The sequence below is a fragment of the Triturus cristatus genome, chromosome 5_1, assembly GCF_964204655.1.
Source record: "Triturus cristatus chromosome 5_1, aTriCri1.1, whole genome shotgun sequence".
Lineage (NCBI taxonomy): Eukaryota > Metazoa > Chordata > Amphibia > Caudata > Salamandridae > Triturus > Triturus cristatus.
In genome coordinates, this window is record NC_140587.1 from 94,368,495 (window position 1) to 94,383,326 (window position 14,832).

Here is a 14,832-nt window from a genome sequence, read left to right on the forward strand (position 1 = left end):
TGAAGCCCTGCCTCTCATTTCCATTGGCTAGCGTCACCGTTTATGCTAAATGGTGGCCTGCCATTGGAAATGGGGTTTTGTAGCCACTGCCCTTTCTCCTTTTCATCCGGCCGATCCGGACAGGGTCGTCTGCTTTGCGGCTGTCGCAAAGCACTTTATTATCTTTTTGGGGCCAAGTGTTTCTAATTTGAAATACATGGCCCCATAAAGACAAGAGATCAATGCTTGGTATTTCATCACCGTCATACAAGAAGTACAAACATTCCAGAAATATGGGCATTCATTCTCTTCTTTTTTTTTTTTTAGTAGGGCTTTATATTTTTATGAAGCCTGTCAGTGCAATAACCGAGGTTTCGAATTCACACTCGGGGCAAATTGTGCCCACTGGAGAGAAATGTCACACCGTCGTCACAGCGCTGCGAGGAGACAAACGGCACGATTGTCAGTTGGTCTCTCACACCATCTGGTGGAAGAACTCCTTAAGGCTGACATTACGTTATTCATGCATTGTTTCTCCTGCACTGAATTAACAAAGTGCAGGGCTAGCGACGGAAACTAGTTCTTCACGACCCCCACCTCCACCCCTTGTAAAATGACCAACAGGCCATTTCATTTCAGTAAAGCTCAGTGGAGTAAAGTCTCTCAAAACAGGTTTAGCGCTATTACCTGCTGTCTGTAGGTCTAAAAACATAATTCTTTCTAGCGTGCGAGATGAAATGCGTGGGGTTTGCTTCGCACGGCTGAGTGACAGCTCTCCTGTTTACCTCGCTGTCCGCGAGGAGCCAAGGGGAAGAATCTGTGTATGAAAAATAGGGCACCGCGAGGATTCTGCGACGGAATGTCAGCTACCCCTACTGGCTCACCAGGTAACTACACAAGATAAGCTGTCTGCTACTTCTTTGTCCTACGGATGCATCTGCGTCTTGAACATTAGTTTTTTAACATTGTCCGATTCCTAACGCCTCAATCACTACTTCCAGGAGTTAAACTGGTGGCTCATTATATCAACGCAAAAGAGACCCAGACTGGAAAATAGTACAAACACACGAGGGCGTTCATTACACTCACCACACAGGTGGCTCGTAATGCCGTGCACACATGTAATCAGGCACCCGCTACTAATTACAATATAGAGACAGAGATTCATTCTATTAGACCAACATATAATGTACAACGCGAGAAGAATGCAGCATCTGTCCCTGCATGGGTAACTTCTTCAGATGTAAATATCCAATATTAGAGTGCAGACAGTATTAAGTGCATATGTAAGCACCTCCAGTTTCTGCAGATGAGGGAAATACAGCACGGTAAAGTGAAATCATTTATTTAAGAGATTTATATAGCGCTAAAAGTCTACTCAAGTGTACCTCATAGCGCTTTACAGTAAGAATTACAAGTCCAGTTAATGTCGGGCAGTAGGAGTTCAACTGAATGTGAAGCACGTTTCATATCTGTTGTTCCTCGCTCACTCACGCCAAGTCTGTATTTTATTCAAAGAACAGTCTTAAAAGCTCAGTCTTACAGAGTTTTAGGAATCTGCTTTCAATGCTAGATTCAGCATATTCCTAAAGGTGTGTGTCTAGTGTCACACAATTTGGTCACATGTGGTGGCGGGATTCAACTTCTGGTGTCTTCCTGTTCTAGCACTGAGAACTTGTCAGCCACTTGAAAGCGTCTTTTCCTATTGTCACATGCAATGCCCTTCATTTAACTGATCCCAAATGGCTATAACAAGCTTGCAACATACAGAAATCATTTTTGGCATGCCATTTTTAAGGGAAAATGCCCTCTGCTTGCAATAAAATGACTGATTCATTACATCCACATTTAGCTTTACTGCATGTTGCTTTCACTCAAATATAACTATCAGACTTTTCCACAGTGTGATTTGTTGAAGATGGGTGTGTGATTTTCCAACCAATCAAGTCTATTGCTTTGATCAGTGGCTTGCCACTGTAACATACCCAGCCCTTCTTTGCGGAGCATAAGCTTTCCTACAATGTATAAATACACAAATCTGAGTAAAATTACATTTCGTGAAACAATATACAACCCCTCTTCAGAGTGCTTAATGCAGATATCACAGTGAAAGCTTTCTGTCGTTGGGGGCGTGTCATGGGGGATTAATAAACTTTAAACCAGTTTTGTTGTTAATCTGTGAGGTTCCTTCCTGCAGCCTTTAACACAGTCAAATAATAACCCACTCTTAAAGGCCTTTTGGCATTGATTTAGGCTTGTCATAATGAGTAAATCAGACCTATTGCCATGCCCATAGCTTTTCATAGTGAATAGGTTGGACATTTTGCATCGGGACGTAAGCATTTTTGTTGGCTTGTAACTGTAATCCACTTCAGTGTGCCACAAGGCAACTATTAGGCATGCAGTCATAAAATTAAACATCTGTACAATATAACATTTGGCAGTGATATGCAAAAGAAAATACCGCCCCTCCTAAGAGGCTAAAACAAGGATTATCCCAGTGCTAATCTACTCTAAGGGCTTGTAGGAGGGGTAAACAATTGCGTAATGCAGTCATCCTATATCCTCTACTCCTAAAGGACTGTTATTGTGACTAGTGTGTCACGCTATTAACACCTTGTTCAAGAGGCATATGTGATGTAGCTGTGAGGACAACTGGTTGATGCAAGCATGGACCAATTAGGGCATCAATTGAGATACAGGAGTAAGCATACATTTGTCTTGAAGGGAAGGAAGAGACCAGAAAGAACAGGTCAGCATCTTTTTACTTCAGGCTGCTAACCTCCATCCTGTGTGACTCCGTGTTAACAGGGAAGGAGCATTGTCCGAGCTTGTAGGCGGATCTGAGGAGAGCAGTGAAGGATGACGCAGCAACTTCCCTGAATAGGAAGTGCCAGGCTCCATCGTCTTCAACCCTGAACTTAAGTGACGCATGCGAAGACGTTGGATCCAGCAGGAGAAACATAGCGGGGCAATGAGGGATAATCTTAGAACCCACCTGCTTCAGAGTTTCAGTCCCTGATCTTGGCCACTGTGAGCTGCCACCCAGAGTGAAGAACTGCACTTTTTCCCATCCCCTTCACCACCCTGATTTGTTTAACCCTCAGTTACATTTGCAGTTGGCAACTAAAAAGCTTAAACATGGGTATCCACATGGAGCTGCGAATCAACAAGTAAACCTCCATTGACCTGTCATCTGGAGGTACATAGTTATTCTGAAGAAATTGAAAGAATGTATAAATTTTTCAAACGTATTATTACATCACTTTTATTGTAAATACTTGTTCTACCTGTTTTTAATAAAGTTTGTTATTATGTTGCATACTTCAGTAAAGGTTTGTAGCTCATCCATAATCACCTCTACAGTTAACTTCTTATGGTGAAGGGAGCACTCTCACATACTCTCATCTGCTTTTTGACAGGAGTGTTTTTACAGTCTCACCAGCCATTGTCCAAAACATGGAGACACCTAATGCCTCCCACTTACCGCTTTCCAGCTCTCATGCTTTCTCCCTCATTCTACCCTCTGTCTCCTTTCTTTGTCTCACTCTCCCTCCAATAATCTTGTCACATAAAACCATACTCTTAGAGATGTTGTTCTCTAGTAGTGCCTCCTGCCCAACCTTTTAAAAGACTCTCAGGGAGTAGGTTAATGTTGTGTGTGTAGATTGGTTGACTGAACCATGTCATGTTGGAAGAGTTTGGCTCCATACAGGTTTGTTCCATCTAGAAATACCACTAACATTCTTAGTTGTCTTTTCTAAATTTCCATTAAATGCTGCTGCCTTTTGTTCAGGTGATAGCACGGTTTGTATGTCCTGAGGTGTTACCCCCTGGACACTTATGTTGCGATGCCTTGCCCTGCTGTAAATCAGTACTGTGTGATTAAGATACCTTCAGACAGCTTATGCCAGTCCCCTCAGTCAAGTTGCCACTCTTATTGTCAAGTTGGATATCATGTAGACAGATCTTTCATTTTCACCTGTACGTTTTGCTCTGTGTAGGGCTTGTAACTGCTAATTACCTCACACTGCCACCATAATAGCACCCACTAACATTCTGACCCTGTTGCTTTGCAGTGAGAATGAATCTCTCTGGAGGGAGGTAGCCAGTCTAAGGCAGAAGCACACCCAGCAGCAGAAAGTGGTCAATAAGGTAAGTGTTTGGAAGATCCACTTGAAACGTCCAATCGGCTGCAAACTGAAGAGACCCCTGCTCATGAATAACTGGGTAATTGATACACATCTGATGAACAGACATGTTGCACAGGCCAGGGATTGGGGTACAGCATAGCCCAGTGGAAGTGGCACACGGGCACTATGGATCATTTTCTACAAGTGCTAATTTCTAAGCATGCTGCATCTGGTATATTAGAGGACTAAGCAAGCATATTGGAGCCATTTATATTTTTGAGTCCATTGTGTGTGATTAAAACTTTAAGATGGATTCGGGAGAGCTGTGTTGAAGTATTTGACCCTAAAGTATCTCTACAGGTTATCATGGTGCTTTAACATCACCTTAAGCAGTTTTGCATTATGATTCTCATAATATAATCTTATAATATAATGAAAAAAATGTACCATAGTATAATGATGTATATGATTTCACTATCTAGTGGCTGGGCTCGCAAAGATGATTTGTTGACCCACAGCTGTGCCTCCATGTCTTGTCAAAAGTGCTGTTTCCATTTTGGGGCCACAGACACTTATGTCAGCTGGCATATGGGTTACAACAATTCAAGGTTTTAGAGAAGCACACTTAGATTTTTTTTCCCCGCTGACCTGGGTTCTTGTGTGGAAGCTAAACCAGAGTCTCTAGGAAGGGCTAGTTGTTCTTGCTTACCTTCATTAACCTTGGATTAAACAAATGAGAATAGACTTTTTTGCATGTAGTTTCTGTACGCACTAGCATGCTAGTCATAACTAGTACATTGATCTCTCCGATTTAACAAATGTCAGTTCTTCAGCCTCTCTATGTACCATGAATAACTCCTCTTGAGAGGTTTATTTTCTCAATTACTTCCACTTTCACAGCTAATGGTAAAATGTATTTTGCCACTTTTTTCTTTTTTTAAAAGTTTTATTTACAAACAAAAGCCTTCTTTTTGCTTTTGGGTAGCCTGTTCCAGGTTCTTATGCATATACTATCAAAGGAAGAGAGGGGTGCGAACCGGAGCAAATAAAGGTCTAGTATATGTGCTACGAAACTATAAGCGCTTCAAATTGAGGGTAACTTTTTCTTAGGGAGAAAGACACAAAAGAGATATCCAGGTTCTAGACAGGCCATTAAGTGCAGTCACCAGGAATGTTGCCCTCACACCCCCCTAGGAATGTCACGCGTCATTATCAGGTGGGTGCTCCTTGTTGGGCCGGCGCTGCAGTGCCTTACAGGTCCCAAGAACAGATCCTTTAGTTTTACCGCTATTTGATGAGTGCAAGGGTGTCCATGTGGGGTGGTTTGTTATATGTGCAATTAAGTGAGTTAAAACTGACTAGGGGATGTCAAATTACCCTGTAATATATAGACTCTCCTGCCAAGTTAAAAAAACCAAGATAGGTTAGATGTAACTAAATTTACTTTGGACCCATTTGAGCCAGTGCAAAAATAAACTTGAGCCACCACTTAGTTACTGAATTAGAAGCCTATTCACTTAGAGAGCTGTTTCTACACACTTACCAAATGAAAGATGGTTCTACCGAAATAGTAGAATTATTGCAAATTGAATTTCCTTTTATAATGTCAATTAAACTACATGACTTGAAAGTTGTCCACTTTCTTTTCAAATCCTGAGTTACAAGCGGGGTGATAACTACACATATTGTTTGCTAGATAAGCACCTGTATGGATCCTGTGTTCGTTATCAGCAACTCCTAAATTTTTTCAATTTCTTCATCTTGAAATTTATTATCCCCTGAGGTATGAGCTCTTATGCTTCTGTGTAAATGGCTGACCTTCGTTCGCTTGCATATCACAAACAAGTGGAAGACCTAACACAAAATGAACAAGTGGAAGACCTAACACACAACATGCTTGCTGGTGTGCTTATAAGGGTGTTTTTATTAACACTGGACATATCTAAAGTAACCACCAGGTTTTCTTTGAAAGGAAAGGGAAATGTTTGCTTCTCGCTGTTGAATTCTTCTGCTGCTGTTTTGGGTCTTGCCAAACAGTGATGCCCATGATGCATATAAGCCACTGAATAAAGAAGTAACTTCTTACTAAGGTATGAGTGCATGAGGTACGAGTAAAGAGCGAGCTCTTGGTTAGTCTCCTGAAGAACAGAGAAAGATGTACCACCCATGGTTTTTTTCTTGTGTGCTGGGGTTTTGAGGCAAGGTGCCAATTTTGAGCGGAGGTTCCTTTGTTGTGTGTATTTGGTGATTTTATTCCTGAGAAAAAGTGGTCCTTTGAAGTTGTGAAGATATGTTTATTTTGTTTGCGTATGTTTAGGGTGAGAGGTGTATGGGTTAAAGGTGGTGATGGTGGAGTATTTGGGTCATGGCTCTAAATTGTGCAATGGATGAGATGTGGGTGAATAAGTGTTGTTGTGTTGGGGTGTTAGGAGTAAGTAGAGGGTAGAGCTGGAAGTGTGTATTTGAAGTGATAGTGGTATAGGACAGAGTGGTGGTTTGTGCGAGCGTGAATGTGCCATTATGTGACATTACAGGTAGAAGGGTGATAGATGTGGTTGTTGAGGCATTCAAATGGGGTCAATTTGTTTGTTGTAAATAAGCAGCGTGCATTTGCTAAGACTGTGTTATGTTTGAGGATGTGGATGGATTATGGTGGTGTCTGGTAAATGGAGAAAAGGGCAGCATCTCTGGCCCTAGGCCTGGCCCGACCCAAACACGCAACTGCCTGTGTCCTCTCTGCCCTTAGCCTCACCGCCTGCACTGAGCAGCTCTAAGTTTAATAGCCATATATCAGGTGACCCTGTACCAATGGGAACCTTAACCAATCAGAATGCTAGCCCTAAACCTCAGCACCAGTGGGTGCGCTGGCCCTATTAACCAATCAGAACTCAAACCCTATGCCCTAGGTCCAGCAGAAACCCTAGCCCTAAGTACCAATCTGAATCCTAGCCATATCAGAAATCAAACCCTAATCTGTAGGTTCAATAGAAACCCTAGGAGCCAATCATAACCCTAGCCCTATCAGCCAATCAAAAGCTCAAACCCTAAGCCCTAGGTCCAATATCTTCACAGTTCTTCAAAAAAGCAAGTAATCCTGAGAGTTAATAGTAGACTTCTGAACTGCCTGTTCCTGCCAATGACTTTTATGTATTTTTCATGATTTGCCATTGCGTTAATATGCCAATACATTTGACGGATGGGTAAATTGTCTCATGCTGTTAACATTAGGCTTTGATGATGAGGCATCAAGAGATCATTTTGTTAGAATTGAGATGCAGCAGATTATGTATCTTGTAATATTTTGCTGACTCATTTTAATTGCTAATTTATATTTTTTGTTTAGTAAGTGTGTTTTGATTGGATGCCTCAGCTTGCCCCAAAGCACAGCTCTATTTATAGTTGCTTTTGGATTCTCATTTGTTTTGCAGTGCTGTCATAACATTGTGACCAGGTTTTTAATGTTTACAAAGTAAATATTTGTGTGCTCATATGATTTAGTAAAGATGCAATGAATACCAACCCTCTGTCTAAAGCATCTACAATTCAATATATTTCATTACATGTCTGCTATATTCACCACATATAACTCTAATTATATCTTCAGAATCATTTTCACAACCTTCTGTTTTTATGGGTACAGCTTAATTCTGTTAATCTATTTTAGCAGGGTCTCTAATCCCTAGCATTAGTAGCCCAAGTTATCATTTCATTATGTGATTTTTTTATTTCTAGTAATAATAGATCCACAAATCAAAGATTGCAAAAACCTAGTCTGAGATCAATGTCTGGATTGTGGAATTAGCCTGTGAATACTATACAACTCTCAATCTTCTGTTCAATGCTTTCTTTTGTGTCACATGCTGTAACAAGCTGCATGAACATGAGACCTGGTCATTTCCTTCTTGCATGAACTCTTCCGTTTCAGAAGTACGAAAAGGGTCACAGTTTGGGATATGTCACTGATAAACCTATTTTTAATTCTGTTCACAGCTCATTCAGTTCCTGATTTCTTTGGTGCAGTCCAATAGGATATTGGGAGTGAAGAGAAAAATGTAAGTCCAAATACATCTCTACTCCTTCTCTTTACTGGGTGTGGTGTTGGCAACAGTTCCTACCTGCATCTGAGGCATCACAATACCCTCAAATGTAAAGTAGTTCAATGTGCTGATAGGACAATCGTGCTTGCGTCCTTTCCGTTAATTTGCTTGATCACCCCCACATCCAATCCGCCTCCTTTGGTTTCAGCATTTTGGCAGCTGTTGAGGTTTAGAACATATTTGCACTCCATTTCTTTGCTGCATATTCATCCTTACATATTTCACTATTCTTCTGCTCTGTTGTTTTCTTGTACCCCTCTTTTTGGGTCCCTCCTGTAAACCATTTCCTTTGTACTGCCTTGATTATGCGATTCTTTGCTGCTTCGAAACTTGTTTGACACTTTATAAACATCCTCATGTACTTAGCTTCTTGCATATCTCATAGATAAATACAGATGCTTCACCAAGACTGTGACTGTGTGACATGTGTGGTGCAGCTTGTTCTTTCAGAACCGTTAGACTCCCTGGTACCTGCGTGTCTGACCTGAACATACATGGGCGCTAAGTGGGCTGCTTTAAATGGCCTAATTAAATTACATTTGTATAACATACACTCTTCAATACATGGGAAACTAACAGATCAACACCAGGTTCTGAAGCATAGACTGTCTTCTCAACTTAAATCTGCTTCTTCACAGATAAAGGCCCAGGAAGCTATCTTGATTATCTAACCAGAAAACTTAAGCTGAATAGCTAGCCTCCACTCTAGGCCACAGTAGGCGATCCTGTGCGAACAACTTTAACGCTATACTTGTGGGCAAACACATTTATATATGTACCTCATTCTTCTGTATGCTTGTAAGCAAAGCATTAATCTGATATCATTTACCTAAGTATCTTTAGTTCTACTATCTTACTTATGTCATTTGTTTCCATCCTGACATTGAAAACCCTTATCTTTACTGAGCTGTGTTTCATAAAATCAATAAACACTACAGTATGGATCCTATGCGGCCTCCTCGCTTCTGCTTCAGACGGTCCCTCCGACAAGACCATTGTCAGTAACAAGTTAATCAAGGTACCCTTACAAGGAAAAGATCTTATTCAAAAACTTGATTACATCTTGTGTGGATGTCGCTTGCAAAAAGTCATGGTAGATCCACTTAGAAAAATAATCTATAAGAACGATTATGTACTTGTTATCAAAAGGTACAGATACCACAGGCCCAGCCAAGTCAAGTGCAAGTTTGCACCAGGGACCCTGGGGTAAAGGTGTGGTGCCCAAGGGAGTATCGTGGGACTTCCAGTGCTTGTTAGACAAAATGCACTCCTGACAGTTGTCTACAAACTTGTCAACTCCAGAGTCCATGTAGAGCCACCTGTAGTAGCACCTCAGAGTATTTCTGGTAGCAGTGGCTCCCAAATTACCTTTGTGGCCTAATACAAGAATTTGGGGTCAAAGCTGACTGGGAACCACAATTTTGTCACCCCGCATAAGGATGTAATTTTCAACTGTGAGTTGATCAGCTAGTTGACAAAACACAAACGGGTCCCCCTTGAAATTCTTGACATGGGGTCAAACTAGATGAACAAATTCCTTCACCTTGCTTAAAACGGTATCATTGCAACAGGCAGTAACCCACTCCCATTCGGAAATAGTGCCATTGCACAGCTGCATCACATCTACATTTGCAACAATACATTCATTGTCGAATAAGTCAAAATTATGAGTTTCATCCAAAAGAATAGGTAAGCGAGATAGGCAGTCAGCCCTGGAATTGGTAGCCCCAGGAATGTACATGACATCAAAGTTATACTCTTGTAACTTAGATAGAATTCTGATTAGTCTTGAAGAAGCGCAAGACGTTCCTTTGACCCACAGCAAATATATCAGAGGCTTGTGATCTGTACATAGAGTGAATGCAGTGCTCCATACATAGGTTTTGAATTTAGCAATAGCCCATGCACAATCGAGAGCTTCTCTCTCAATAGTACTATACTTTCTCTCTGTGGAAGTCAAAACTCTGGAAGCAAAAGCAACTGTGGTTTCAGATGAACCAACTTTTTGACACAAAACCGCATCAATGCCTACAGCACTTGCGTCTACAGTTATGATACACTTATGTACGTTCACATAAGATTTAAGGGCAGGAGCATTGGATAGAATTTTTTTTATCGCTTGAAAGACATTCTGTTCCACAGTGCCCCAAGAAAAACTATTTTTTTCTTAGCATTTTCTTTAGCGGTTCCATCAGAGTGTCATACCTGTTGACAAATCTAGAATAGTAATAACTGGGGAGAGGAGTTGGCCTAACGGCTAGGACGGTCGGCCTCGAATCTGGGGAACTGGGTTCGAGTCTCGGCAATGACGCTGAACATCCTGTGATTCTGAGCAAATCACTTAATCTCCACGTGCCTAGCAAAAAATGAATGTCTTAATGCAACGCAACTGGTGCTAGGTAAAGTGCTCTGATACCCGATTTGGGTCAAGTTCGCGCTATATAAAACTCTATTAAAAAAAAAAAAAAAAAAACACATGTGGTGAAAAGTTTGTCTACGTAGGATTCCCAGATTTTTACTCATCTGTTGTGGGACTGAGATAATGGGTCTTCCGATGCCTTGATTTGTGCTTTACCTCGTGGGGCCCTGCAAGACACACCGCCTGTCTTAGCTCTCGATATTAATTTGGTAGCTTGCCTAGTTTTAGACAAAAAGAGTGGACGCTAACAAAATGTGACACAAGCTCCCATATTTTCCAAGTCACACCGTCATCCAGTCCCAACCTTTAGTCAATAGTAGTTTGCGAATGGAATTTAGAAGGTGATTCTGATTAAAAAAAAAAAAAAGAACAAAATCCAAGAATGGGCGGGAAAGACACTAGCGTGGCTCGAGAAAAGGGATCATGGTGACAGGTAGGTGCAGTGACTAACCTTGCCCAGTGGCGAGACAGTTACACACCCTAAGGACATAGCAGAAGCGTTTGTAGAGCACTTTGAGACAGTATACTCCCCGTCTACCACATACAACGCAGACGATTCCCGACAGCTCCTCGTAGATAGTGACCTCCCCACCATTTCTGAACAAGACAGACCGGTCCTGGATAGTGACCTCTCTGATGAGGAAATCCTGAAAGCAATTGCCCAAATTCGTTCGGGCAAGGCTATTGGGCCTAATGGCACCCCTATCAAGTTTCTGAAAGTGACGGGCTCTCAGCCCCCCACCTTCGAGCCATGTACAATGAAAGCTACGAAACAGGTCGACTCCCGTCCGATCAGCGTCTAGCTACTATAGTAGTGATCCGTAAACCTGGAAAGCCAGGGGACAAATGTGGGTCGTATAGACCAATCTCACTGATCAGTGTAGAAGCTAAAATATCGGCGAAAGTGCTTGCCACAAGGTTGGTTAAGGTCATCTCTTCCCTGGTACACCCGGACTAATCGGGCTTTATGCCAGGTAGAAATACGACGTTGAACATTCGTCGTCTCAAGAACGTATTGGCCCGGAAAGACTACATAGAGGAGGATGCGGCGATCATATCCTTAGATGCCTCTATGGCGTTTGACTCCATAGAATGGCCATATCTATTTGAGGTACTAGCGCGGTTTGGATTCGGTCCTAAGTTCCTAAAGTGGGTGCAGCTACTCTATGAGGATATATGGGGCCAAATACGGGTTAACAACCATACATCCCGGGCCTTTCAGCGCAGAAGAGGCACCCGGCAGGGCTGCCCATTGTCGCCACTAATATTCTCCCTTGTGCTCGAACCATCGGCGGCATGGATTCGACGGGATGTAATGGTAAGGGTGCTGAAATGGACACCGGATCAAGAGGACAAAATATCACTATACGCAGATGATATCCTCCTCTATCTTGCCTCCCCATATCGGTCCATCAGGGCAGTTCTAGATATATTCACTTACTGTGGTAAATACTCCGGATATGCCATTAACTGGACCAAATCCATACTGTATATGCTCCATGGGCAGGTACCCCCTCTCCCCACCAATTGCAGACAGTAGGTGGCCGAGGATGGGTTCGCTACCTGGGGATGTATGTTACGGCAAGTCCGGACCTGTAATACAGCCACAATCTGGCCCCCCCACTGACCCGACTGAGATCCGATGTCGAGCACTGGCGGTCATTGCCGCTCTCCCTGGCGGGCAGAGCCGCCCTCTTTAAGATGCTTGCTCTCCCGCGATTCCTATACATCCTTCAAAACTGCCCGTATAAGGTTCCAGATACTTACTTTACAGCGGTAGAGGGCGAGGTTCGTACGTTACTGTTGAACGGCGGCGCCCCCCGGATAGCGCTGAAAAAACTTACCAACGGGTGGTATGATGGTGGCATAGCCTTGCCAGACCTGAAACTGTATTACTGGGCCTCACAATTGGTGGTGATAAATCATTGGATGTATCGACTACCACCCCACCCCCCCCCCCCACCCCTGACGACCCAGCGTTCGTACTAGATAAATATCAAACAAGTCGTGCGGGTTATCTGGGAGCACTCTACTCCAAAGGTAAAAAATATGCATTGATAGGCCCCATGTCTCATACAATTGACATCTGGCGCCGAGCAAATTCTCAACTGGGGTGGGCTAACATCCTCACAAATGCGACACCACTATAGCAGACCCAAAGACTTGGTACATTATGTTTTCAACCAGGGTTTGACAAATAGGACCTGAATGGCATCTCAAAGGTCGGAGACTTGATTAAAAAAAGGAGCCGTCCTTAGCTTTCAGGAACTGAAAGGAACCTACCATATGGCGTAAGGTGAACTATTTTCGCTATCTTCAGATTCGACATGCCCTCCAGACGGCATTTACTGACTTGCATGACATCCCTGACTCGTCACCTCTAGAGGACAGACTATTAGATGGGCAACTGCACTCCAAAGCCATCTCCCTGACGTATAAGAAGCTGTGTAACAACCTCCCCGATACATTTGAGGCGCTTCGAGAGAAGTGGCAACAGGACGTAGGACCCATTGAGGAAGAAGACTGGAGAGAGGCACTGATGTCTCCTAGAGGGGCAGCAATTGCGCGCATAGGGGCTAGGGATAACTCACTATGTATTAGAAGATACCAGAATGAGGCCACTTTCTATCATACGATATGGGAATGCCCTGCAATCAAATCGCTATGGGAGGAGGCCACGACCAAGCTCCAGACCGCACTGGGGAAAAAACTGACCCTCACGCCTCAGCTAGGCCTACTTAACATATGGGATGATACAGACCTCACGGAGATTGAGCAGCAGATGGTAACGCTGGGCTTCACCCTGGTCAAACGGGAGATAGCACGCCACTGGGGGGCTATAGAGGTGCCATCCATACGAACATGGGTGCAGGAGTTAGATAGATGTATGATAGCTGAGAAGGAAGTCTTCATAATTCGAGCATGCCCCAGGAAGTGGGAAAAGAAATGGAAAGCATGGAATAGATATAGAGGGTCCTTATGTACATCCCCACTGGGGGATTTGGCAATGCGACGGAAAGAACTTAAAGAAGTGTTACAATTTGGAATGTAATTCATTGTACGCTATTCAAAAAGTGTTTTATGCTGCTGCTGATACAAGTATAACTCTGTCTGTACAACTGACAAAATCAATAAAATGTTATAACCAACAAAAAAAAATTCAAGAATGAAAAACACTGTTAGCGAAGTATCGCATGACATTTGATTTCTGAGCAGCAATGTGATTAACGTTTGTTTTCGCATCTAAAACAAGATGTCACCATTTTGACAAGACCACTTTGTAAAAAAAAAAATTAAAAAATTTGCAGTTGGTGGTGGTCTACTTATTTTGGTTTTTAAAGCTAATCCACGTTTAACAAATGTTTGTAACCATTTAAAACCATGGAGCATGGTGAAAGGCCCCATTATAAACCGCAGCGAGAGGTTTAACTGGGTTTGGGGGAACTGAACATATTCAGAAACAATGGCTGCAACTAATAAGGGATAAAACAAGACCCCTGCAGAAACTCTCTTACTGTGATAACCTCCAAAGCAGCATAGTTAGTGTGCATAGAAAACGCCAGTGTATTTCCTGCACCAAACCTGCAGACCTTCTCTGATATGCACCATGCCTGGAACCAGTGCAACACAGGTTATAGGGGCAACAGTCAAAATGAGCAATTACCATTTAATCCATTTACTGTGACTGAGGCACGTGGGACAAGATCTCTGTGCGATACATCACGCACCTCAAGGCGAGCTGTAGAGACTAGGGAAAACTAGGCAAAGGTTAGCTTGCTTCAGGTAAACTTATTTGATGGACAGTGGACATCCAAGACCATGCCACCAAGTATTGGCATCCTAGTACACTCCTTACCGAATATTTTGGGGTTCCAGGCAGAGGGACTGGAGCATATGCAGAACAGACTGAGGCATATGAGGAATATACAAATATTTTAAACGTGCACGTAGAGATGTCTGAACTTTCGTTGAAGTGGAAAGTAACCACTCCAAAAAGCAGGGATCAGCCGATATCAACGTCCTACTCAAAAAACCCAAGGTGGACCCAAGAGACCTCAAGAACTTTCGGCCCATCTCTCTGCTTCCGTTCCCGGCCAAGGTCATCGAGAAGCTAACTCGATACCTTGAAGAAAACAGAATCCTGGACCCTTCCCAGTCAGGGTTCCGCAGCAACCACAGCACCGAGACTGCAATCATCGCCGCC

The 14,832-nt window shown here is 42.9% G+C and overlaps 1 protein-coding gene across 4 annotated transcripts in view; it reads left to right on the forward strand.

The window, feature by feature from the left end:
* Nucleotides 1-14,832, forward strand: part of HSF1 (heat shock transcription factor 1) — a 490,333-nt gene that overhangs the window by 241,673 nt on the left and 233,828 nt on the right. For all 4 annotated transcript variants that reach the window (XM_085604483.1, XM_085604485.1, XM_085604484.1 and 1 more), the window contains exons 5-6: nt 4,059-4,134; nt 8,103-8,164. In XM_085604483.1, coding sequence (XP_085460609.1) covers nt 4,059-4,134; nt 8,103-8,164 — 138 coding nt within the window. The remainder of the gene's footprint in view (nt 1-4,058; nt 4,135-8,102; nt 8,165-14,832) is intronic.